The 25,525-nt window shown below is 40.5% G+C and overlaps 2 protein-coding genes across 3 annotated transcripts in view; one reads left to right on the top strand and one right to left on the bottom strand.

Annotated features, from left to right (window-relative positions):
* The window catches only part of MED7 (mediator complex subunit 7), a 117,682-nt gene that overhangs the window by 22,976 nt on the left and 69,181 nt on the right, over positions 1-25,525 (top strand). The window lies entirely within an intron of this gene.
* Positions 1-25,525, bottom strand: part of ITK (IL2 inducible T cell kinase) — a 63,886-nt gene that overhangs the window by 5,187 nt on the left and 33,174 nt on the right. For both annotated transcript variants that reach the window (XM_059917591.1, XM_059917590.1), the window contains exons 7-15: positions 22,589-22,654; positions 15,689-15,743; positions 6,552-6,634; positions 5,377-5,510; positions 4,915-4,989; positions 3,111-3,282; positions 2,498-2,714; positions 1,497-1,561; positions 1,288-1,406 (exon numbers count right to left, since the gene is read on the bottom strand). In XM_059917591.1, the coding sequence (XP_059773574.1) occupies positions 1,288-1,406; positions 1,497-1,561; positions 2,498-2,714; positions 3,111-3,282; positions 4,915-4,989; positions 5,377-5,510; positions 6,552-6,634; positions 15,689-15,743; positions 22,589-22,654 (986 nt within the window). The remainder of the gene's footprint in view (positions 1-1,287; positions 1,407-1,496; positions 1,562-2,497; positions 2,715-3,110; positions 3,283-4,914; positions 4,990-5,376; positions 5,511-6,551; positions 6,635-15,688; positions 15,744-22,588; positions 22,655-25,525) is intronic.

Genomic DNA, 25,525 nt, shown 5'->3' with positions numbered 1-25,525 from the left:
TCTGTACCTTAAATTTGACTAACAAAGTCATAGTTAGGCCTGTTGAACAGGGTGACTACTTTAAGGAACAATTTAGGACTCAAAATCAAAAATCACTTGGTTGTTGGAAATGGATATTCTAAAATGCTGGAGAAGATTAGTTAGTTCTTCTCCTAAGAGATTTAATTAGTCATCTTCTCCCTGGTTTCTACTACTAGTCAATATACTTGGCAAACCTTCCCTTCACATAGAATGACAACATCAAACTCCAAACTATTCCTGTCCGAAGTAGAATCCTTCTTACAATCCAAGTCAAAGAGGTTGTCCAGTATAGTTTTGTGTATACATTAATATGCAAAAACTATGGCTTAGAAAGACATGACACATCCAGCAAGAATATTTAGTACTTCTTGCCACACCGGCATCATTCATTCTGTCTTTTCATTCTTGCCCATTTGCACTTATGAGAAATTCTAATTCCTTACCATGGCCTGCCGATTTCATTGCCTACAGTTCTCCCACTAAGTCAGTACCCCTTTTCTTTGGACACACCAAGCTCTGGCACTTGCTGCTTCCTTTGTTAGAGACACTGTTCCCTGGACCTTCAAATGGAGACAGCTCCCTCTCACCATTCAGCTCTCTGCTCAACAGTCATCTCCTCAGAGAGGCCTTCCCGGACCCTGCTATTTAAAACAGACCCTCCCTCCATTCCAGTTACTCTCTTTCCCATTACTCTTTTGTTTTATTCATAGCACTTACCGCTACCTGACTTTATCTTATACACATATTTGTTAGCTTGTTTACATGATTGTTACTGTCTCCCCTTAAAACTTGGCTCCAAGAGAATAGGAGCCTTTTCTATCCTATGTACCACTGCTTTGTGAGCACCTAAATTAGCTCCTGGCATGTAGTAGATGCTCAATAAATCGTTGTTGAATGAATGGGTAAAATACTTTATTGATAGTGAAATGTGGGAATAAATGTGAGAATAAATATAATGTTGGAAAAAACATGATCCCTGCTCTCAAGGGCTCATATTCTAATCTCCTGACTCCAGCTTTTGATGTCACAGCAGCTATCACCAGCATCCTGTTTTCACTTTTATTTTTGCCCCTATTTCAAAAATGTCCAAGAATAGATACAATAATGAGGGCCCCTTCATTCCTTTCAGAGCTGTTTCTACAGACTCTCAGTGGGACGCCCTCACCATCCAGTGTTCAGGGCAAGTAAGGCTACCTGAATTTGACAAATAAAACAGCTGGCCCACAGTCCCAGGTCATGTGGGAGTGGGACCAGAATGACACTTACCAAATGACCACACATCCGACTTGCTGCTATAGCGACTGAAAGAGAAGACTTCCGGGGACGCCCACTTCACTGGGAATTTGGTGCCTGAGGAACTGGTGTACTGGTCATCAAGGACGAACCTGGCGAGAGAGTGGAGAGAGATTGTCTGAGTGTCCTGGTGGCCTGCATCCCATTCCTGAGACTTTGCCGGCACCACAGGTCCGTATTACCTTGTCATCCCAAAGTCGGACACCTTGATGACTTGGTTTTCTCCAACCAAACAATTCCGGGCAGCCTGGAGCAGAGACAGGCAAATGAAAGGGAAAGGAAAACTTGGTGGGTAATCAGTAATTAAGGAGTCTCCTATAATCACAGTCCTTTGCTTTTCCATGTGCTGCTTTGCTTTTCCATGTGTTGCTGTGCAGAAGCAATGAGGAGCTTCACAAGTGCTAATTAAGCTTCACTAGTGCCTGATGGAAAGTTGACTGTTAAGATCCTTTATCAGGATGAGTAAATCTGGTCTTTCATCTTCATTCCTGGGATCCTAATCAGAAGAAACATCCGTGGTGTTGTGTAACCAACTGTAAACTCCAGTGCAACCTGATATTAACCTCAGGGATGATATGAAGAAGCTATCACCCATTTGACTAAAATAAGAATGTGTTGAAGTTGCTAATTCTCTTAAAACTATTCCTCAGTAAGGATGGTACATGGTCCCTAATTCGATTGGAAGAGCCCTTACCAAGAAAAGATCCATGAGTCCCAAATTTTAATGTGCCTGCAAATCCCATGGGGGGACATGTTAAAATGAATATTCCCAAGCCTCAACCCCCAGAGATTCTGAGGATGGTTCTAGGATCACCCCAATATGATCCTGGTAGATCCTTGGATAACATTTTGAGAAACATGTGCTTGTCAATTTCTTTCATTTTACCAAGAGGAAAAGGAGACACAGAGAGGTTAAGAAGGAGAGGCTGTCAGCTTTATTTAGAAAGAATGTAAACTCCAACTCAGAGGGTGAAAGTTAGAGGTGGGGCTGGAAATAGAGCCCAGATCTGAGTCCCATGAGGACATCCCACAGCGGGTGGAGGAAGGAAGAAGTTGAGAGGGAAAGGAAGAGGGCTTATGCCTTGTTATTGATTCATGCATTCCTAGTCTTCGTAGCTCTACATTTCAGTGGGACATGCCCCTTCACCCTGGACCTGTAGGGGTTTGCCCTCCCCCCTCTTACCAGGTCTCTGTGGATGACACATGCCTCTTCCAGGTAGGCCATGCCCTCACACACGTCCAGGCACATGCCCAGCAGGGTCTCTGCAGCAAAGAGCCCCCGCTGGCTGCGCAGGTAATCTGACAGGCAGCCGTGTTCCATGAACTCAAACACCAGGCAGATGGGGGCTTGCTCCAGGCACACTCCATAGAGCTGGACCAGTTTGGGGTGAGAGAGCTTCCTGGAGAAAAATGGCAAGGGGTGAGATGGTCTAAGTTTAGTCTCCCAAAAATACACTCCCTCCCCCAAACAAAAATGTCTCATTGAGCTGAGACCTGAAGAATGGCAGGGACTCAGCTGGTGTATGCAAGAATGAACGAAGGCCTGTGTGGTTGGCATGTCATGGAACCAGCGGAAAGATGGGTAGGAGATGAGATTGGGGAGCGGGCAGGGCCAGACCATGGTGGGCCTTTTAGACCACAGTGAGAAGCTTGGAGTTATTCTCCATACCATGGGAAGCCATCGCTGGACTTGAGCAGGGAGGTGGCACAAGATGGCATCCGAATGGTATTTAAAGAGCACAGCACAGAACATCCTTCCCAAGGTATCTCTGCATACTCTTGTTTTGGCCACTCACATCATGACTTCAGCCTCCTCGATGAAGTCCTCTTCTGACATAGCTCCTTCCTGAATGGTTTTGATGGCCACCTTGTCCCTGTTGAGCCAGTAGCCAAGATGCACCAACCCAAACTGCCCGCTACCAATCTCCTGCACAAAAGTGAGCTCTGAGGGATCAATCACCCACTTCCCTGGAAGAGAAAGAGTTTTCCAGAGTTGACAAGCAGTAGATATGAAGTATAGGACTACCAGGAGACTATATAGCCCTATACAGAATGTTAGCCTATTGTTAATATAACTCAAAGATGGAAAATGGTATAAGCCTGTATACTTAGAACTACAGATAGATAAAAGCATCTTTTTTCCCAAATAATAACATAGAATATGTATTGAAAGCCATGAAAAATGTGTATGGGGACAATTACATGGAAAGAGAAAGGAGGATGGCATTAGTTGAGATATTAAAGAAAGTCAGTGAAAGGGTTCTAAGGTCCCAACCATTTCCTATACCTGATTGAAAAATTTTTATTGTCATTTTTCACATAGAGCAAGTTTTATTTGAACTGGTCATTCATTCATTCATTTATCCATCAAGAGCATCCATTATGTACATAGCACTTGCTAGGCCTTAGCAGGGGTTAGGGGTTAGGTGGTGGATTCCAAGAGGACTGGTACAGAGGTGCAAGCCAGCACACAGTCTCGCACATAGGTAGGCTTTCGATAAATGCTCAAAAAATGAATAAAAGGGATCCAAGTCTCAATTTTCACACTGGCAAAAATGAGTGGGTTCATAAAATACTCTCCGGGCTTCCATCCAGCATGGGCACATTCGGATTCCACAGGTATTAGAATTATCTTATTTTTATAAGGAGGCTGAGGGGCATTATCCTTTCCTGATGCTTGGTCTAGTACCATAAAGAGTTCAGTTTCTACCTCTTTGAGGCACAGACTCAACAGAAAACAGTACCAAGCACCTACTGTGTGCAGATATGGTGCTGGTTAGGGATGGAGAGCCCACACAGTGTTTCTCAAAGTATCACCCTCTAACCCCTGTGTCAAAATCACCTGGGGCACTTGCTGAAAAGGCAACCCCAGGACCCCACTGTCTGGGACTGTGTTTTGGTAAATGTTGGCTCGGGGCTGGAAGTCAACACTTTTCTTAAGCATCCTATGTAACTTTGATGCACAGTGAAGCTTGAGAACCACCAATCTAGAAGACATAAAAGGAAAGGTACACCAGCCTTCTCCTCTACCAGCACAGTTTGGACCAGGGGATGCAGGCAGAAAATCACAAGTGGGTGAAACGGTTCCATAGGACAAGAAGGAAGAGTAGGGCCTATGGCCCTAGAGATGCATGCCCTGCCTAAAAGGATTCAAAAAAATTTAACACAGTGCTATGCAGACAGACATTTCTGGATGCTGCTGGCTTACAGCACTTGCAGTGGACCCATACCTAACAAACTAGATGATACAGAAGTTCTAGAAAATAGGCAAGAACACAGTACTATAGCACTGGTTTCTAATATTTTTTTCTAATAGCATTTAGCAGAGTGCTCTGTACAAAGTAGGTGCTCAGTAAACACTTCATTGATGAACTGTCATCTAAAACCAATAGACATTGATTTGACCTAGATAAATGTGCATACGTATAGATGGAATCTTACACACATTGTAAATGTTCATTTGTGCACACCATCTCCAGATATACAGTGTACCTGTTTAATGATCATTTTACGTCTGGGGAAGTCCATTCAGAATTTACCCCAGACCTCTAGGGATGTGAGTTAGTGCAAATGAATAACATTCCCAAATGCACTGCTTACCATATCTCAGCCCTGCCGTGACCGGGGCTTTCTGCCTCCAGGAACTAACTGGATACCGGAGTCTAGTGACTAGGCCTGGGTTGATTACAAAGTGAAAGGCAGTCATTAGAGTTTTACCATAGCAACCATCCAAGCCAAATCACCAGGAAAAAATATAATCCAATGCAAAAGCTATTTTTATTCTGGAAAACGAATTCCAAAGCCCAATCACTGATATTACATCTTCCCTGAGAAGAGGTATAATGTCACAGATGGGCAGGTGGTGAAATCTCATGATTCCAGCAGCAGAATTTGCTAATGAAGAATATGTAATATAATCAAATATTTGGCATCCTTTTCTATTTGTATAGTTATTATTTATGGTCAGTTTGTCTGAGATGAAGAAACCCAGCTGGGTGTTTGTCACTTTTCTCCAAGTTCCCCTGAGAGGGTCCCCCTCTGGCCTTGTCCCTTAGAACTCACCTCCGCCATTGTGTTGGTGATAATTGACGAGGAGAGGGATGGAATCAAACACGTACTTTTCAGCCACGTAATATCGCTTGGGGTTGTCATTTGTTTCTTTGATGTGATAGTGCTTTATACAGGGGTTGTTCTCACTTAAACAAATGAAACATAAATGCAGTGATTATTAAGAAGCAATGTTTAGACCCAGAAATGTCTACTAGTAGCAGATTCCTATTAGCTTTGTTTTTTACCCTCTCACATGGATGGCAGATATATTTCAACTTGTGTGTCAGTCTTGACAGGTTGGCCTTGGGTGCTGTATTAAGGACTCTGAGGCTGCATCTGGACTCAGGATTGGTGCCATGATGGATTGGTGATGTTTCTTCCAAAACCTCAAAATGGGCAATCGTCTTGTATGTGCTACATGTTTGCCTTCCCTGCTGTGTGGATTTAACTAATCTTCAGCATATGTTAAGGAAGCATCTTGGCCCCTTCGTACTTATTTGGCTTTGTGTAGCAGAGTTAACATAGCAGCCCTGACTGCTATCCTTAGAAAGGCCTGCTTGCAAGATTGGCCCTTGGCTGGTTTCTGAGAACTTAGATTTTAGGAGGGCTCTCACCATTCTCTAACTGATAAGGATGGCTCCCTATACCTAAATTGTTTGTATAAACAATGTGGCTCATGCTCAATGCTTGCTTTTCTCCTGGGAGTCTGGAATTTTGCTATGTGCTAGGCAGCGGGTACCCAGGTGATCAGCCCCCAGTGAAAGGATCTGTAAGGTTCTGGCACGTAGTAAGGACTCAATAAATGGTGGATAGTTTTATTAGCAGAGCCAGAACTAGAATTCATATTTTCTCGCTTGCAGTCAAAAGTATCTTTTCTGTTATTCTTTGGATTAAATTATAAATGCATCAAATACAAGACCAGGTATTTTATTTCTTTAGAGCTTTGCACTCAGGGATGCCAACTGGGAAGGGAAACTGGCATCCGGCCCTAGCTCTGTCACTTTCTAGGTAAGTGACTTCAGTTATGTTCTTAATCTCCCTAGCCTTGGTCTTCTCACAGGGATCAGGGAAACACAGTATTTCTAGGGACTCCTCTACCTCTTGCACTGTCTGACATTCCTGTGTGTGGCTCATCGCTCGCCCACCTCAGGACTGTCTCTCCCCACTTCGCTGAGTTAGCACCATACCTTACGATGGCCTTGGTGAAAACAGACACAGTGTATGTCCCTGGAGTCCTGGAATCTCGTACCATGAAGGCTCCTTCTTTGCCCTGGAAGGGTTAGAAAGAATGGAAAATCAGCGATCCCAGGAAACCAGGCTCATGCATCCAGCTTCACTTTCTTGCCTGTGAAAGGAGGAAATACTGTAGGCCAGCTTGGCACAGAGCAGCCTTTCAGCTATAATGGCTACCGTTTCATTCATTCATTCCAGAGACATTTCTTGAGCTCCTACCATGGTTCCAAGACTATTCTAGTGATGACATAAACAGTAAACGAAGGCAGACAGACACAAGCTCTGCCCTCTTGGAGCTCATTACAGATATTGTCCAGCCCTCAGCACAACATTGCAGTCTAGATGTCATTATCTTCAATTTCCTGATGAGGATACTGAGTGCTGCAGAGCTGAAGTGACTTTCTCACGACCTACAAATATAGGAGGCAGACCTGGGATTTGAACCTTGAATGTGGCAGGTGAGCAAAACCTTTGCTCATTCTCCTAGTCTATGGTGCCTCCATTCAACAAACGTTAGAAGCCATTTCTCTGTTCCCCACAAGGGCACAAAACTTCTGTCTTGGAAGCTTCACCATTTTCTTAATGGGAATATATTTTGCAGGCCCTTTCTCAAGTGCTGATTTTGCTGCAGGGCAAAAGGAGAAAGAACACGAAGCTGCTGGTTGCGTGAGGGAAGTGGAGAGAAGGGGAAGCCCCCAAGATATACCCTTCACCCCACTGACAATTTTGCCAGTGCTGATGAAATAAGTACTAACAAACGGGGAGACCAGTTTTTTCAGTCCTGGTAGGAACTTGAAAGTCTTAACTCTGTTTTTTTGAGTACTTTGTGTCTAAGGCTCTGTTCCTACCCACCTGTCAATCTGTGCTGGTGATATTTGCAAAATCTGTTGCTATGGTTTGCTTAACTTAGGCATACCGAGGGCCATAAGTGAAAGCCAGAGAGAGAAGAGCCTCGTGTGGTGGGCATACACTTGTTGTATATGGAGCAAAATATACACAGTTTAGAAGCTCTTCCACCCCCTAATCCCAAAGGTGGGTCATCTACACATACAAATAATCCACAGATGGCCATGCTGATTGTTTGCATCCTAGAATCTCAGGGTTAGAAAAGACCTTTTAGAAGAACCTAGAAAGGTTCTCTAGCCCAGGGTTATCCCAACCTCAGTACTATAGACGTTTGGGGTGCAGTAATTCTTTGTCATGGGGGCTGCCCTGTCATCATAGGATGTTTAGCAACATCCCTGGCCTCTATCAACTGGATGCCAGACATTGTCACATGTTCCCTGGGGGACAAAATCACCCCTGGTTGAGAACCACTGATCTGGCCTAACTCCCTAAACCCCTGTGCCCCAAACTTTGTTGGTGATCACAATCACCTGAAGAATCTAAAGCACAGAACAAGACAGAACAAAACAATGACTATGAGCAGTTTACCATGTTCCCCCCACCCCCTCCCCGCCTCCCCATACCTACACACTTGGAATCTCCAGGACTGAGGCCCTGGGACCTGAACTTTTTTTTTTTTTTTTAAATTTATTTATTTATTTATTTATGGCTGTGTTGGGTGTTCGTTGCTGCACGCAGGCTTTCTCTGGTTGCGGCGAGCAGGGATTACTCTTCGTTGCGGTGCACGGGCTTCTCATTGCGGTGGCTTCTCTTGTTGCAGAGCACGGGCTCTAGGCGCATGGGCTTCAGTAGTTGTGGCTCATGGGCTCAGTAGTTGCAGCACGCAGGCGCTAGAGCACAGACTCAGTAGTTGTGGTGCACGGGCTTAGTTGCTCCGCGGAATGTGGGATCTTCCCGGACCAGGGCTTGAACCGTGTCCCCTGCATTGGCAGGTGGATTCTTAACCACTGCACCACCAGGGAAGTCCCAGGACCTGAACTTTTAAAAGGCTTATGGACATCCAGATTTGGTCTCCACTGACTCAACTGAAAATGCATTTCTCATTTATAACAGTCCTGAAGAGTAGTCCCTGTCATCTGAAAGAGCACTAATAGTTAGAAAGTTCATCCTCATGTAGACACGTAACCTGCTTCCTCTGACTTGGCCCTAAACCCGCAGAGGGGAATCTGGGGGGGATGGTTGGCCCTTACATCATTGTGCATTCTTGCCAAACTTAGAGGTTACCACAACAACTTTGTGAGACTCCCAAAACTCTTCTTCTGTCTGCTGGGAGATTCAAGAGTCTATTTTGAAATTTGAGGGAAGCGGAGGGTAGGGGAGTTGGACGAAGGTGGTCAAAAGGTACACATTTCCAGTTATAAGATATATTCTGGGGATGTAATGTACAGCATGGTGACTACAGTTAACAATACCGTATTGTATATTTGAAAGTTGCTCAGAGTAGATCTTAAAAGTTCTCATCACAAGAAAAAAAATTGTAACTATGTGTAGAGATGGATGTTAACTAAAATTGTATTAATCATTTTGCAATATATACATAAATCAAATCATTATGTGGCACACCTTCAAATTATACAATGTTATAGGTCAATTATATCTCACTAAAACTGGAAAAAGAAAGGAAGAAATTCAAAGCTGAGACCTGAATCTTCGTCTCTGTTTTCCACCCTTGACCTTCCTTTCTCAAGGTCGTGAGCTAGGGCTGCCCTAGCTGTTGCCTGAAAGCAGGGGAAGAAATGAGGAAAATACAGAAAGCTGCTACATTTCTTTTTCCAAGATGTCGTAGTACTCTAGGACAGTCCTAGTATTCTGTCTTTGTACACACAGAATTTACTTTAATGATTTTGTATTTCATGAATTTTTTGAAATTTAAGAAAATGAGTTGTCAATCTTTCTGGACCAATAGTACAACCTTATGCCCATAATTAGCCTCCCACATTTTTTACAGTGTGCTCTGTGCATGACCTTGGACATGGTGAGGGCAGAGGAGAACTAACCAGATTCTTATTTTCGTCTTCTCAGATATGAGTGTAAACTGTTTATCCAGTGCACTAGTAAACACCCTTCTAACTTTTGCATGCAAATCGCCCTTTTAAAAAACTTGATTTTCCAATAAGCAGATTTTCCCCCCTTTGGGGTCAGTAGTTTATTCAGTTTCTGAAGTAAAGGTGATCTATGTGACACCAAAAAATCCCAGATTAGTTCATTAGATTTTAAAACAGCTTTTGAAGCCTAATTTAGATAACATGAAATTCTCCTCTTTTAAGTGTACAAATCAGTGATTTTTATCAAAATCACAGAGTTGTATAACCATCACCAGAATATTTCATCACTCCCAAAAGACACCTCAGTATCATTTGCACCCCTGCCACACTCATCTGACTTCTCTAGAGATTTGCCTATTCTAGAAATTTCATGTAAATGAAATCATATACTATGTGGTCTCTTATGACTGGATTCTTACTCTTAGCATATTGTTTACAAGGTTCATCAAGTTGTAGCATGTATCAGTACTTCATTCCTTTTTATGGCTGCATAATATTCCATTGTATGGATTACACCACATTTTGTTTATCTATTCATCAATTGCTGGGCGTTTGGGTTGTTTCAACCTTTGGCTGTTGTGAATAATGAATTTGTGTCTGGCTTCTTCTACTTGACATCATGTTTGTGATATTCATCCATGTATTACATGTACCATCACTTGTCTTCAAAATTTCTCCCCTTTTGCCCAAATATCGAAGCTTTTGCTCTTGCCTCACTGAAATGTGATGGGTTAAGTTCAAGACAGGAAGAAATTAAACTTTAGCCGAGGCAGACATTATCTACATATGTAAATTATTCTAAAGGGAAGAAACATAGACCAAAAAGACCCCAAGTTTATCAACTATCTGTGAAGAAGGGAGTGGTAATGTCTCTTCTATTTAATTAAGAATGCTTTGTTGTTGTTATTCTTTCAAAGAAACCATTATTTTTTTTTTTTAATTTGTGATTAGAGAGGGGCCCAACTGTTAACAAGAGTAAACTGATCCACAGACATCAGACAAAGGAGAGGTAAAGTTTTCAGTCAGCTCTGCCGAGGACGGGAGGCTGGCAGAGCTCTTCCTCCATCGTAGTTGCTCTAGGTGGCGTTCAGTGCTGGTGACAGGAAACTCTGGTTTAGGGCTGAGGCAGCACAGGGTTCTGAGGAAAAGGAGGCATCCGGCATGTGCCTTATCACCTACTTCCTGCAAGGGGCTCAGAGGAAGTCACAACCACCAAGAACGGTGGAGTCTAAAGGGTCTCTGCTCCTGTCATTGCCATGCATAGGGGCACTGATCTGTGCAATGCAGCCAGGGTAGGTCGGGGAGGGGGCTTGTTCCCACGGGATATAGTCAAGGTCTCACTTTACCTTTTACTATTTTATCTAGAAAAATAAAGATGTAACAATAGAAAAAAAAAATCATGCCAAGGGGGTCAAATACACAGATGGGAAGTATAGGGATGGGAGAATAGAACTTAACTCGTATATTCCCTTACTAACTGTGTGTGTGTGCATGTGTATATGTGTATGTGTGCATGTGTGTGTGTGTGTGTGTGTGTGTGTGTGTCTATAAAGAAGCATCCCTGCTCTAGTCCAGGCTATGCCACTGATTTACACTCAGTTTACTCCCCTGTAGCACAAAGGGGATGGACCAGGTGTTCTTTAAAAGGAATTCTAACTCAGTCTATAATTCTGTCAACACAGATGTTTCCTGATTAAATGCAGGAGCTTCAGTTTTCTCAGTTGTAAAATGACTTTCGCAAGATGGTTGGGAGAATTAAAGTGCCTAAAACAGTTCCTGGAATATAATACCAGAACAAGGACTATTAGAGCTATCATTAGCTGTTATTATCACACGCTATGGTATACCACCTGTTATAAGTATTAATGCCATTGTCTGCTTTCATCTGAGACATGTTGACTGTTAGGAATTTACTTCTTTCTTTCTGTCCGTATGATTTGAAGGGCACCTTACAGAAGATAATCTTGCTACACAGGGTAGGTTATTGTGAAAAAGATGGACTGATAACTTACATACAGCTTGTTCACACTGCATTGTAATTTAAGAGTGTCTCTGACAGATAGCCACTCTTCATTCTGGAGGTGGTTCATTTCTTTTCTTGAAAAAATCCTGGTATGGAGTCAGTACTGTATCTTTAATAACATCTTAGAATCATGGAAATATGATAAACCAATGTCTGAGATAAGGCTTCTGCCCAAAATTCAGGTCACCCAACGTATGCAATGCTGTGAAGTATAGAGTACCTGCCTGCAAAGAATTCACCCTCTACCTAAATGGGTTACGACAGAAGAGAGACGGCTGAGGTCCGAGGCTGAGTGAAAACAGAGCCACTGGAGATGTCATGACATTGCACCATAGGGGTTCAAAGGTGTGGAAAAACCACATTCCACAGCTTGTGGGAGGGAAAGCATGAGAGGCTTCTTAGAGGAGGTGCTATCTGAATAATTGATAGGACACAATAGGAGATATTTTCTGTGGTTCCCAAACTTGGGTAAGACCCAGAATCACCTGGGTACCACTTCCTAAGGTTCTGACTGGTGAGGGCTGGAGTCCTGGAATTTGTATTTTTAAAAAGCTCCCCAATGATGCTCATGATTAGCCAGCTTCTCCTACAGCATATTTGTTAATTTAAAAACACTTCTTAAGCATTTGCTATATTCATTCACTCAATAAATATTCATTGAGCAACTACGTTATCATAGGTACAGTTCTGGGGTCCTGTGTACAGCAGGAACAAGGTAAAGGGTTTATATTCTAGTGGAGAAATATGCACGGGGCAGTACATCAGGAGATTTAGTTAATAAAAATAAAATAAATACATTTTTGGTCAATAATAATGAATCAATCAATCTTTTAAGGGTCCTATAATTGTTAGATAAGGGGACACTAAATTCACCCCTGAAACAATTCAGCTGATGTTGCAAACATCATACAATATAGGGACCCACTGAAGTTTGCCCTTATATTACCTAAGGAGGCAAAGAGGATTTGGTGAAGTAGTCTAGAATATTAATAAGGAGGAATGTTTCAACTGCCCTAGCAAGCAGAATGTATTTAAGTGTCTCCAAAGAACTGCTGTAAAATAGAAATCATCTTTTGCTAATCATTAATGTGGGCTGTTTTAGGTGCTCCATGGGCAATACTTCATTAACCAATGTGGGATTGAAAATAACAAAACTGCACTTGTTTAAACTCAGTATAATTCTTATTTAATTATAAGTTCTTATTGGTTAATTTAATAATTTATTATGTTATCCAATAACATAGGTGCTGAGTGGGCCACATATGCATCACAAGTTTGACTTGAAAAAATATAGATTCCCATGAACAACCCTGGAGAGTCTGATTCCGTAGGTCTGGGCTGGGGCCTGGGAATCTGTATTTTTAAAAATTTCCCAGTGATTCTAATGTGCGATATTGGGAACCACAGGAAATAATTAAGTGCTGAGTCCAGGTGGAACCAAGGAGAAACCAGAGTCTAGTAATGACTCAGCTTAATTCCTCTTCCTCCATGAAATCTTTCTAATTCTTCTAGAATATTCTCAGAACTCTAAGGCCACTGAAAGCCTACTGAATATGTTCAGTTTTTCTTAGATTATCCTCTGTTTCTTCAGAGTTTGTCTTGTTTCCCAATAGAGTCTAAAGCTTATTGAGATCAAAGACCCTGTCTCAAGTATCTCTATGCGCTTAGATCTGTGCTCAGCAAAATGGTAAGGTATGTGAGTTTATACTGAGAAATCCTAATAAAGGAAATGGTGCAGACGTCATAAAGGCAACAGATGCTGATTGAGACGGCTGACGTCATACAGACTGCCTGTTTTGCAGCCGTCACTGGTAAACACAAATAGTCTTTTGGAAAATCCACAAACAACTGGACTTGCCCTCTTTGATGAGAACAAAACTGCCCACGGGCAGAGCATCTCACCTTGTCCTCTTTGCCAGCTGCCTGCTCACCGGCAACTTAACCAAAGGAGAAAAAGTTCACTGCTCCAAAATATGACTGTGGGCTCTCTTCCCGTCTCCATTTCCTCTTATAGAAATTATATTTTTGCCTTTGATAGAATGAATCAATCTATTATCAGTTTCCGTTGTGCAAAAGTAAATAGTATATTAATCAACTATATGCCTTTAGATTATTCTTTGACAATATTCATCATCCCTCCACCTTCCCATCACAGACTTTCATTCCCTACCTGATATCTTCCCAGGTCTCCTTCTCTAAGCTCACCTCTAGCCACTGTCCAAACTGGTAATGGTTACCGGTTTGGGTGATCAACTGTCCCAGTTTGTCTGGGACTGAGGTTCGGGGGCTCTGGGGCCATAGGACTCTCAGTTTTAAAACTGGAACAGTTCCAGGCAAACCAGGATGAATTGGTCACTCCAGCTTCATTCCATGCAGGAGAGGTTTGCAGTTTAAGATTCTTAAAGATAGGAAATACCTTCAAACCATAACTGGAAAATGGCAGGAACAGGGCTAACATTTTGGCACAGAGAGACTGATGCCTCCATCAACCCAGGCCTACTGTTTACTGGTCTCACTGGTGAGGCTTGTGTTGGGCGCGGGTCATTAACATCATTTGAATATTAGATTCACCTGGAGAGATTTTCCTCTAAATTACGAATGCCTGGACCCTACCCACTAGAGGTTTTCTTCTTTTTTAACATCTTTGTTGGAGTATAATTGCTTTACAATGGTGTGTTAGTTTCTGCTGCGTAACAAAGTGAATCAGCTATACGTATACATATAGCCCCACATCCCCTCCCTCTTGCATCTCCCTCCCACCCTCCCTATCCCACCCCTCTAACCCACTAGAGATTTTGATTTAATGAATCTGGGCTGGGACCTGGGCATGGGTATTTTGAAAATGTTTCCCAGGTGATTTTAATGTGCAGACAGGCCTGCGAACCACTGCTCTAAGCAAATACGCTGATAAATTGATTGATTTCTCTGTAGAAAGCTTTCTCTCAATACCTCCATGCATTTGGTTTCTCTGCAAGGGCCCTAAATGTGCAATTTTCCATGCTACTTTAAGTGTGGTCTATGGATGGGTGCCAGTTAGCAAATTGTTATTGGTCCACCTCCAGACAAAAAAAATGAAATTGAGAGTAATCATTTAGAATCTTTTTATAGCAATCAGACAGAGCAATTTTATGTCTAATGAATCTAATACTAATAAAAAATTGGACTTGCATTTTTTATGTCTTTGCTTCTTATTTTTGCTTTTTATTTTTTCTGATAATTCATTTTTATTGTATTTTACAAAATATAAGTCTGTGACAGATTGGAAATTAAAAACCAACCACAAAAAGTAGTCCATCACCACAGATACTTTGAGAGGCACTGTTTTAGAATAACAAGTGATCTTCTGATCCAGGAAGAGAAGGTTTTACCTTGCATGCCAGTCAATTGATGGCAGCTTCCTGGAGCAGTGTTTTGAGAAGGATCCCAAAGCCATGAACTCTGATCAACTGTGTCGGCCACAGGACCAGGAGCAGACAATGGCAGTATGCGTCTGGGTAATTGTCATCCCTGATTTAGTCCAGTGCTCCTCTTGTACTCATTGAGAAACTGAGGCCCAGAAGGAAGAAGAGATGTTCCCGAAGTCACACACTGAGTTGGAGCGAGAGCAGTGGCCAGGACCCAGTACTTTCCTCACCACACCATGCCTTCTCTCCCTTAATCCTGACACCCCTGGGTAAGGTCAGTCCTGCTCCCGATACCGTATGGCTCTCAAGAAGAACGGTTGCATGAAAAATAAAACAAGTGGTGTATTTCCTCTGGATCCACACACAGCCCAACCAGGCGGAATCTGAGTCACAGGCACTCCTGACCCAGCCAGAGACGCAGGCAAGGAAGACCAGCACCACAGCTCCCCAGGGCCAGCCATCACAGCCCAAAAGACCACCCACAGAAGCTGTGGTCACGGTCACACGTGAATACCAAGGCCTTTGATCCTCTACAGGTTTCTTATACTGATGTATGCTAACCCTGTGAACCCCCAGAATGCTTTAACCAGACATGGACACCACTGTTAATCCAAGATGTCAACTCACTGCATTAGCACAAACCACAGCATGGCTGAAAAAAAGTAACACAATTCATTTTATTTGAAGTTAAAAGACAGTTTAAGGAGACTTACTGTGTCCAAAAGAAGTTTCTCAGCTTTGTCTCGGCTGATACTCTTATTGTACCACCTGAAAGCAGGAAAAAGTCATATGTCAATGACATTTTAAAAAATTTCATTATTTACTTATGAAAGATAATTAATGCCAGAAAATTTTTTGTTCTTTTTGTTTCTACCAATGCTTTCAAACTCAAAAGCAAAAGCATGAACCATTTCCAGGTAATAAAATGTTTAATTGGAACAAATGAATCAGAATTGGTGAAATGTTGATAATTGTTGAAGCTGGGTTTTGGGTACATGGAGGTTCATCATATTTTTCTCTCTACTTTTGTGCATGTTGGAAATTTTCCACATTAAAATTTTAGAAAACATTTATCTTCTGCTCTATTTTGTAAGTCAGTGGGTGGTTATTAGCAGGATGATGCTAGGGCAGCTATAAAAATTTAATATAAATTTGAAAGTGTAGCAAATATCCTTTTAAAACAATTGCAGTATTTTCCTCTGTAAGACTGGTTTTCAAGATCTTCTGCAAAATAATTACATTTTTTTCCCAGCTGCACTAAAGCTCCTGCACAAATGACATTGACAGTATCTCATAAGGCTAGTTTATCTTTGTAAAAAATGCAAATGTAGAAAAACCTGAGGCATTACTGTTATTCCTTGTCAAAGGAATGCTAAATTTATTTGCTGAAAAAACTAAAAAATTTTAATGGATGTAATCTGCTAAAAGTAAGGTAAACATTCACATATTTTCTACTTTTACAAAGCGAACTAACCTGAGATTGAGCTTCAAAGTTAGTTTAAAAGGAAAATGTGTCACGGGGTTCATGTGATGACACGATATTGTTTAATTTTGTGTTTCTGATTTTATCATACGGCTGTTTTAATTTCTTAAGATTTCTGGCTAATTTTCTCAGGATAAGTGTCTCATTTCTTTTCTGGAGAAGTTTTAAAATCAAATTTTCTATAAGCAATTTAAATAATAGATTAAATGTATAAATAAAAAAAGAAAGTAAAGATACTTCTTGATTTTTGCTACCAAAAATAGATCTTAACCTGAAATAATTCATGTCAGACACCTTTAGGAACCAATGCAGTGTGAAGGAATGATTTGGATAATGGGGGAAAGCAAATCTAAGTACACTATGGGTTCAGTGTCATTTTTATAGTTTGATTTCATTAACATATATAGTGCTGAAAGCTCTTCTTCATACATCTGAGCATTTGAAACTAGCAGTCCAGCTCCTTGCCTGGCTGGCCAATAATCTGTATGTGTAGCATATCGTACTCAAGCAAGCAACAACAGATGACATGTAACATAAATGCAGTGTGGTATCATTCTGGGAATTTTAATGACTGATGACTCTAAACTAGAATTATACAAGTTATACAAAGATGCTAACTGACTTTTCATAAAGTTTCCATTAAAACAGCCTCGATATGAACTTTGGCTTCCTGAGTATGCCCTGATTAGTCTCTTTTGCATTAGCTGTAGCTAGGCTGAAATCATATCTCTGGTCAGTGGACTCTATCAAAGTTTGCTGGGGGGAAAGCTCCAGCCATACTCTGGTGAGAACTTTAAGACTGCAAAGAATATTTAGCTAAAGTGTAGCTCACCTATCATGTGTCAGAAAGTGTTATCAGCAGGTTATGAGACTTGCCCAAGGTCAATGAGCTAGTAAGGCATAGCCAGAATGTGAACCCAGCCATTTTGGCTCCAGAGTCCATGCTTTTATCACCACCATAAAGAGCCTGTAACTATCATATACCAGGGACTTAAGGAAAAACATTACCAGGCTCCCTCTCTCCCCCCAGAAAATCCTAGTTTGCTATGCTGTAGCCCACAACTCCACATCTTTCAGGGGTTACACCTGTCAGATACAGTTCTTGCGATCTGCAAACTCCTAAGGAACGTAATCTTCGCACTATTTATCATGTGCATGCTCTCACATGGGTCCTTCTTTCCTTATCTATATTTTAATACAAAAATTAAATGTGTAACGTATAAGTTTGAAAGAGAAATGAAATGGAGTGAAATAATTTATATTCTTTTACTACCCCTACTCCCTGTATCTTCTAAAGTAGAGCTCTTCAAACTGGAGCATGTGCAAACAGGAGCATTATTTTTATAATTTTGTTGTCTGGTGAAAAAACAACTAAAAAGTGGTAAAAAAAAAGAATGTGAGTGATTTTTTAGGGTTGAAGTTTTTCAGTGTTGTTAACACTTGAACCATATCCTGGCCTCCCTGCCCACTTATTACGTTAGAGGAGACAGAATGATCATCAGTTAACAATCAGTTGTGGAAATTAATAAGCCCAGGGGGAGAGAAGTTCTGGGTGGGGAAGCAACACCACTTACCAAACTTGTTTGGTTATTTGAGAGTAGCCACGAATAGGGGAATTAGTGGATTCATCTGAGCTTTTTTAAAAAAATTGTTCTAAATTAATTTGATTTACAATGTTGTGTTAGTTTCTTCTGTACAGCAAAGTGAGTCAGTCATACATATACATATATCTACTCTCTTCTAGACTCCATTCCCATATAGGTCATTGTAGAGCACCAAATAGAGTTCCCTGTGCTATACAGTAGGTTCTTATTAGTTATCTTTTATATATAGTAGTGTGTATATGTCAATCCCAATCTCCCAATTTATACCCCACTTTCCCCCTTGATAACCATAAGTTTTCTACATCTGTGACTCAATTTCTGTCCTGTAAATAAGTTAATTGGTACCATTTTTTTAGATTCCACATAAGAGTGATATCATACGATATTTCTTTCTCTGTCTGACTTACTTCACTTCATCTGAGCTTTTGAACACATGCAACTGGATGGTACTTTCCAACTCAGTGGGCTCTTAGATCTTATTTAGTTGAAGCCTGGCAAATATGCTTCATCTTACGTGTCAGCTCTGATCAGTTAGTACTGGCTGCCTGGATCTGTGTGTTGCAAAGATCGAGGCCAGTCTGAGCTCAGGGAGTAAGAATGTCACTATCTAAGAGTGATGTCTGCCCTGAGTTCAGGCACAGGGAGGGAATGTCAGCAAGAGTGCCACAATTTGCTTTCCTTCATCTTACCTGACTCTTCAGTTTAAGGAAAAGGGATCTGAGATCCAACCTGGTGAAGAAACTTGCCCAAAGTCAAGCCCCCAAACCACGGCAGGAGACCTGAAGCCAATCAACTTACCAACCCATGATCATGTTCCCGGGGTACAATTTTGAGTTCTTATGCAGATATCTAGACAATGTTAAGTTCAAGGAAAAAAGTAATCATATTGGGCCTTTTTTTTGGTATACCCAGATATAATAACTCACTATCTGGATGCTTGTTTATGAGTCATTTAATTCTCTAGCTACGATTCCATATCTGAAATGCAAACTGACAGAGTGCAGAATAAATAGAGTTCACAGACTGTTTTGTTTGTATGCTGTAGTGTTTCATTTTAAAAGTGACTTAAACTATCTTCAAGAGAGGGAATATACCTTTTTTTTGCCCCAAGCTCCCTCATTCCCTATGGCCTTATACTCTGTTGGAAGTTTGAATGTGCCCCGTCTATCATAAATGAAGAAATTCTGATTAAAAGTAAAAAACCAAAACAAAAAGAAAACTTCCCAGCCTAGTGATCATTTGAAATAAATGCCTAATTTTTTCTAAAGGTGTTGACTGTAAAATAATAAAAGAATTTTATTTTTTAGGCATATCTCATATATTTCATTACAGTTCGAGTATTCTTGGAAGTGATGACTCCTGTTAGCTGAGGGAGGAGCTTCTCTTACCTACTTGATCAAAATGAATCTCAGGTTGAGAGACTCTTCAGAAAATGATAGTTCTTCACTATAGACTCTATTAGAATTTCAGCAACAAATAACTTGACCACATTTGAACTAATAAGAACACAAATGAGTTAATAGAAGGTTTCATTAGCTAGCATTCTTCAACCCTGGTATCTTAAGCTTGATAAGTACTTAAAATTTTATCTTTAAATGATTTTGAACTTACAGAAAAGTTGTAAAATACTGTAAAAGAACTCCCACATATAGATGAACCAATTGTTGATATTTTACACATTTGCTTTACCATTCTGTCCAGATAGATAGATAGAGAGATAGGTAGATAGATATAGATAAATAGATTTTTTTGAGCCATTTGAGAATAGACTTTTACCCCTAAATACTTCAGTATGTATTTCTAATAAGTAGAATATACACTTGTATAACCATAGTACAATTACCAAAATCATGAAATTTAACACTGATACAATACTATTACCTAATTTTAGACCTTATTCAAATTTCATCAGTTGTCTCAATAATATATTTTGTAACTTTTTTTGGCTTGCTTTTTTATGGTTCAAGATTGATCCAGGATTACTGGTGCATTTAGTTACCCCATCTCTTCAGTTTTTTAACGTGGACCAATTTCTCAGCCTTTCATGTCTTTCATGATATTAACATTTTTGTAGAGCACAGGGCAGTTATTTTGTAGACTATCCTCAGTTTGGATTTGTCTATTATTTCCTCATGAATAATTCAGGTTATGCATGTTTGGGCAGGAATATCACAGAAGTGATGTTGTGTCCTTCTCAGTGTATCACATCAGGAGATGCACGGTGTCTGCTTGCCCCATTATTGATGTGAACTTGGATCATTTAGTTAAGATGGGATCTACCAGATATTTCCTCTTTGTTATTAGTAAGTGGTTTGTGAGAAGATACTTTGAAACTATGTAAATATCAAACTTTCATCACCTATTTGTGACACTCATTGATGATTCTTGCCTGAATCAGTTGGTACTTTGAGTTATAAAATGGTGATTTTTAAACTTTATCATTCCTTCTACATTCATTAGTTGGCATTTTGCTGCAAGAAAGAGCTTTTTTCTCTTCTTGCCCATTTATTTATTTACTTACTTATCTGTCAAGCTATTTATTTATTATTGATTTTTTAATTTTACTCAGTGGATTGTAGTCCCTTACTGTCATTATTTATTTTGATACTCAGATTATCCCAGATTTAGTCAGAAGGAGCATTTTTAAGCTGGCTTCTGTGATCATTCAATATGTTCACATTACTTAACAAAAAAATATTGGGGGGTACTTCTTTACTTTTTGATGCATCAAAATGTTCCAGTTTCATCTTTGTTCTTTCCCTGCCCCAACTCTGAATCCCCAAGCCATTTCTCCAAGAAGTCCTAGTTCTTTTTAGTGGGAAGTGTTATTTAAAATCCAAGATCTGAGTGTACACATTGCTACTGTAGTATTATTGCCTCTGGGCCTTCCAGCAGCTGAGCTAGGAAATAACATGTACATGGTGAGTACATTGTACTCTACACTTGAATTTTATTAAACATTAAGTAATTCCATTAAAATTATATCCATGTGGGGCTTCCCTGGTGGCACAGTGGTTAAGAATCCGCCTGCCAATGCAGGGGACACAGATTCGAGCCCTGGGCCGGGAAGATCCCATATGCCGCGGAGCAACTAAGCCCATGCGCCACAACTACTGAGCCTGCACTCTAGAGCCCATGAGACACAACTACTGAAGCCCATGCGCCTAGAGCCTGTGCTCCACAATAGGAAAAGCCGCTGAAGTGAGAAGCCTGCGCACTGCAACAAGGAGTGGCCCCCGCTCACCGCAACTAGAGAAAGCCTGCGTGCAGCAACAAAGACCCAGCACAGCCAAAAATAAATAAATAAATAAATAAAATTACAAAAAAATTTATATCCATGTGAACTCTTCTTTTAAATGACTAGCTTGAAATAAACAACACAAGCTAAGCAAATATTTAATATCTATATTTTTGTCTGCTATCTTGGTGTTGGAAGTATTGCATTAAACCATGTTTTTAAGTCAGTTTGTATTTGATCCAGTGTTCATAGTGTTTCTTCCTTCTCAAGTAAGATAAATATTCCTGGGATTCCCAGAAGAACCTTTTCCTTTGACCACAGTTATGTGCAGGCATCTGAAAATCATCCCTTAGATAAAAGGGGAGATGAGAACACATACCCTCCCTCTTCTATTTAAAGTGACCCTCGGGATTTCACTGGTGGTCCAGTGGTAAAGAATCCACCTTACAATGCAGGGGATGTGGGTTCAATCCCTGGTCAGGGAACTAAGATCCCACATGCTGCAGGGGCAACTAAGCCCATGCACCACAACTACTGGGCTCATGCGCCTCAACTAGAGAGCCTGCGGGCCGCAAACTACAGAGCCCAAGCACTCTGGAACCCGTGCGCCACAACTACAGAGCCCATGTGCCCTGGAGCCTGTGCATCACAACTAGAGAGAGAAAAAAAACCCGCACGCCACAACTAGAGAAAAGCCTGCACACTGCAACGAAAGATCCCACATGCCGCAACTAAGACCCGATGCAGCCAAAAATAAATAAAATAAGGCGACCCTCGGGCTTCCCAGGTGGCGCAGTGGTTAAGAATCCGCCTGCCAATGCAGGGGACACAGGTTCGATCCCTGGCGGGGGTAGATCCCACATGCCGCGGAGCAACTAAGCCCATGCGCCACAACTACTGAGCCTGCCCGCCACAGCTACTGAAGCCCGCATGCCTAGAGCCCATGCTCCGTAGCCAGAGAAGCCACCGCAATGAGAAGCCCGCACACCGCAACGAAGAGTAGCCCCCGCTCGCCGCAACTACAGAAAGCCTACACGCAGCAACGAAGACCCAACACAGCCAAAAATGAATAAATTAAATAAATAAATAAATAAAAATACCTTTCTAATAAAAAAGAAAATAAATAAAGTGACCCTCAACTGTTTACTTAGGGATCAGAGTATGGGGGAGAAGAAAGCAGGTCAAGAAGAGAAAATGCCTAGTATTTTAATAATCAACCAATAATTCACTCCTAATGTAAGAGGACTCCTTAGCATCGTAGTTTTGGAAAACAAATAAAATATCTTACTCGTAGGTTTCCAGGTTATTTGGAGACTTTTCCACCAGATAACTGCTTGGTACGTATCCTTCATGCCTGTTAAAAGGGAAATTAGTGTTTAGATTAATGTAGAACTAATTTCACATCTCCATTTCATAGGTTTAATCAACTAAAAGTCATTTAAAGATGAAGTCTCATGTTATTTAGCATTCGGGATAAGACATTTTAAAATTTTCAAATAAAAAAATTGCTAAAAATAACAACCTGCTATCTGTTAAAGGCTATGTAGATTTTACCACTAAAATATGAATCATAATAAATAAGAAGTGGTTGCTTTAATAGCTCTGCTTGCTAATCTCTTCATTGTGAAATTTCCTCTGTTGGAAAAAAGATTAATGTTCAGTCTCTATTTTCTATTAGGAAACATTTGTGTGTGTGTGTAATAATCAGTATTTTTTCCGCTTTAGTGCTAGTGTTTTACAGTCGGGAAGCCAAAATAATTAAAACATAAAGAATTACTTTCCAGCCACAGGTCCCAAAAGATACTGCCAGTCGAACTTGTGAGCTTTTAATTCAAGGCCTCCCTAATATTTTTTGTTAAATGAGCTCCTTCAAACATAAATGGTAAAACATGAGAAAAAAGGATAAAATCATGCTGGATTTGGGGTTGGGGGTTTCTTTTGAGCAGGAATAAATTGTGTATAAACAAAGACATATGGATTAAGAGACTAATAAGAACATCAAAATACTTTACAGCTGTGTGTAGCTTTGTACTTTTCAAAACACTTTCGCATTTAATACTGCAAGGTGAGAACAGTGTCTCCTTCACTCTCTAGGCCTCTGACTCTGTACCTGTAAGATGAAGGACCTAAACTAGATCACATGTAAAATCCCTCCAGACTCTGCAATCTATAAAAAGATGTCTCATAACTTCTTGCTGTTTACTCTATCACCTGTTTTAATTTTTGTATAAGGCCATTTTGTAATCTAGTGACTTATGTTTTTTTGTTTTGTTTTGTTTTTTAAGATTTTTTTTGATGTGGACCGTTTTTAAAGTCTTTATTGAATTTGTTACAATATTGCTTCTGTTTTATGTTTTGGTTTTTTGGCCGCGAGGCATGTGGGATCTTAGCTCCCTGACCAGGGATCGAACCCACACCCCCTGCATTGGAAGGTGAAGTCTTAACCACTGAACCGCCAGGGAAGTCCCTAGTGATTTATGTTTAATGGGGAACGTGTAATCTATTTCACAGAATTGTTCTGAGGAGTGAAGAAATCAAGAATGGTGATGTCAGATATGGGATATCTCATATCTTGTACCCATGGCTCACCTGACCTTGCTAGTCAATTATGGCATGCTTTCTTTGGAGAATTGAACACCCAGCCTCAGAATCATTCTTAATCCAGTGCTCAAGGCAGTCAGTGCCAACTGATGGGAGTCAACTTGTTCTCAAGTTTGCTATTTCTTTTATGTCTTTCTTTTGACATTCCTTTTAATTATGTCTGTTTTTGCCACACCATATGTTTACAATTATATTAGTAGGTCAAATACTATTTTCACTTTCATGTAGAATGACTGTGTTTTAATATGCCAGCCGAAGCTGGGTTAGTTAAAAAATGATGATAATTCTCTTCACTTGTGTGTAGGTATAGAATTTACAAAGCCCTTTCACTTTCTTCATCTCGTTGATTTTCTCATCACTCTGAGATGGAAAGCTGATATTATCATCTGCATTTTACAGATAAGGAAATGGATTCACAGAAGTTCAGTGACTTTTCCAAAGTCCTGTACAACAAAAGCAGCTGATACTCAAGTCCAAGTCTCCTTTTTCCCCATCTTGTGTACCTCCTGCTTTACCAGGCTATTACAAAGCAAACTGGGGAAATTCCCATATGCCCGATTGGCCTCTGGGGTGTCCTCTTCGATGCTCTTTGAAGTGCAGAGTTGAGCCTTTCCACGGGCCAATGAACAGAGGGTAAACTGTCATTTGGGGAAGGGAGACCTAGGAGAAGAAATTTCCTGGCACACTAGTTGTGCTAAAGAAATGTCAGTTGATTGAAGGGATGAATTTCGGAGTAAGTTCCTCTGGTGTTTGTAGAGCCAGGCAGTCTTGAACCTGTTTCTGCTATGGGCCTCCCCATAACAGGCAAAGAGAAGGTAATGTGACTGGTCTTGTTTGTTTCCCCCAGTCAACTAGAGAGAGAGGTTCCAGATGAGGGGCTTTGGCGTCTGTTCTCAGCTAGTAAGAGACACTGCCTCCAAGATCACAGTTCTTGATCTAATCTTGTTTTATACCTCGCCCTCACTTCCCCTGCAGTTGAGTTGATAAGGCTACTTAAAGAGAAGGTGCCTTGAAAATGTAAGTTTTGATACAAATGAAAAGTAAAGCCTTAACCCTAAAGATATTTGTGTACCTCTTTTTTTTTTACTCAACGATTGGTCCTTTTTTTTTTTTGTTAAGTTTAATGATACCCAGTGTTGGCACTCGAATACCCTGTTGGTGGGAATTTGGCAACATTTTTGAGGGATTTATCTTTCAAAATTAAGACTTCACATAGTCTGACTCACCAGTTCCATAGTTAGAACTGTGAGATATATATTTTTTTCCCAAAGAAAAAAATATTTTTTCAAAAAAAATTTTTTTAAAAATATATAAATTTCAAAAGATTACCAAGATACACAAGCATGAGCAATACAAGATCTTCACTGAGCAACCTGGAAACTAAATGTCCCACTATAAAATATTGTCTAAATATTTATAACGCAAGCATACATTCTAAAACTATGCAATTATTTAAAGAATAAGGTAGATTTGTATGTGCTGATATGAAAATATCTCTAAGATATATCATTAAAGGTTAAAAGCAAGGTGAAGACCAGAATGGACCACCTTAGTGCAAATGAAAAAAGGATGCATTTGTATATGTATAACTTTTTTGCTTAGGATGCACAAGTAACTTAATAAT

This window comes from Balaenoptera ricei, chromosome 3 (assembly GCF_028023285.1).
Source record: "Balaenoptera ricei isolate mBalRic1 chromosome 3, mBalRic1.hap2, whole genome shotgun sequence".
In the NCBI taxonomy this organism is placed as follows: Eukaryota; Metazoa; Chordata; class Mammalia; order Artiodactyla; family Balaenopteridae; genus Balaenoptera; species Balaenoptera ricei.
The sequence above is the reverse complement of the archived record's forward strand: the minus strand, read 5'-3'. Positions and strand labels throughout refer to the sequence as shown.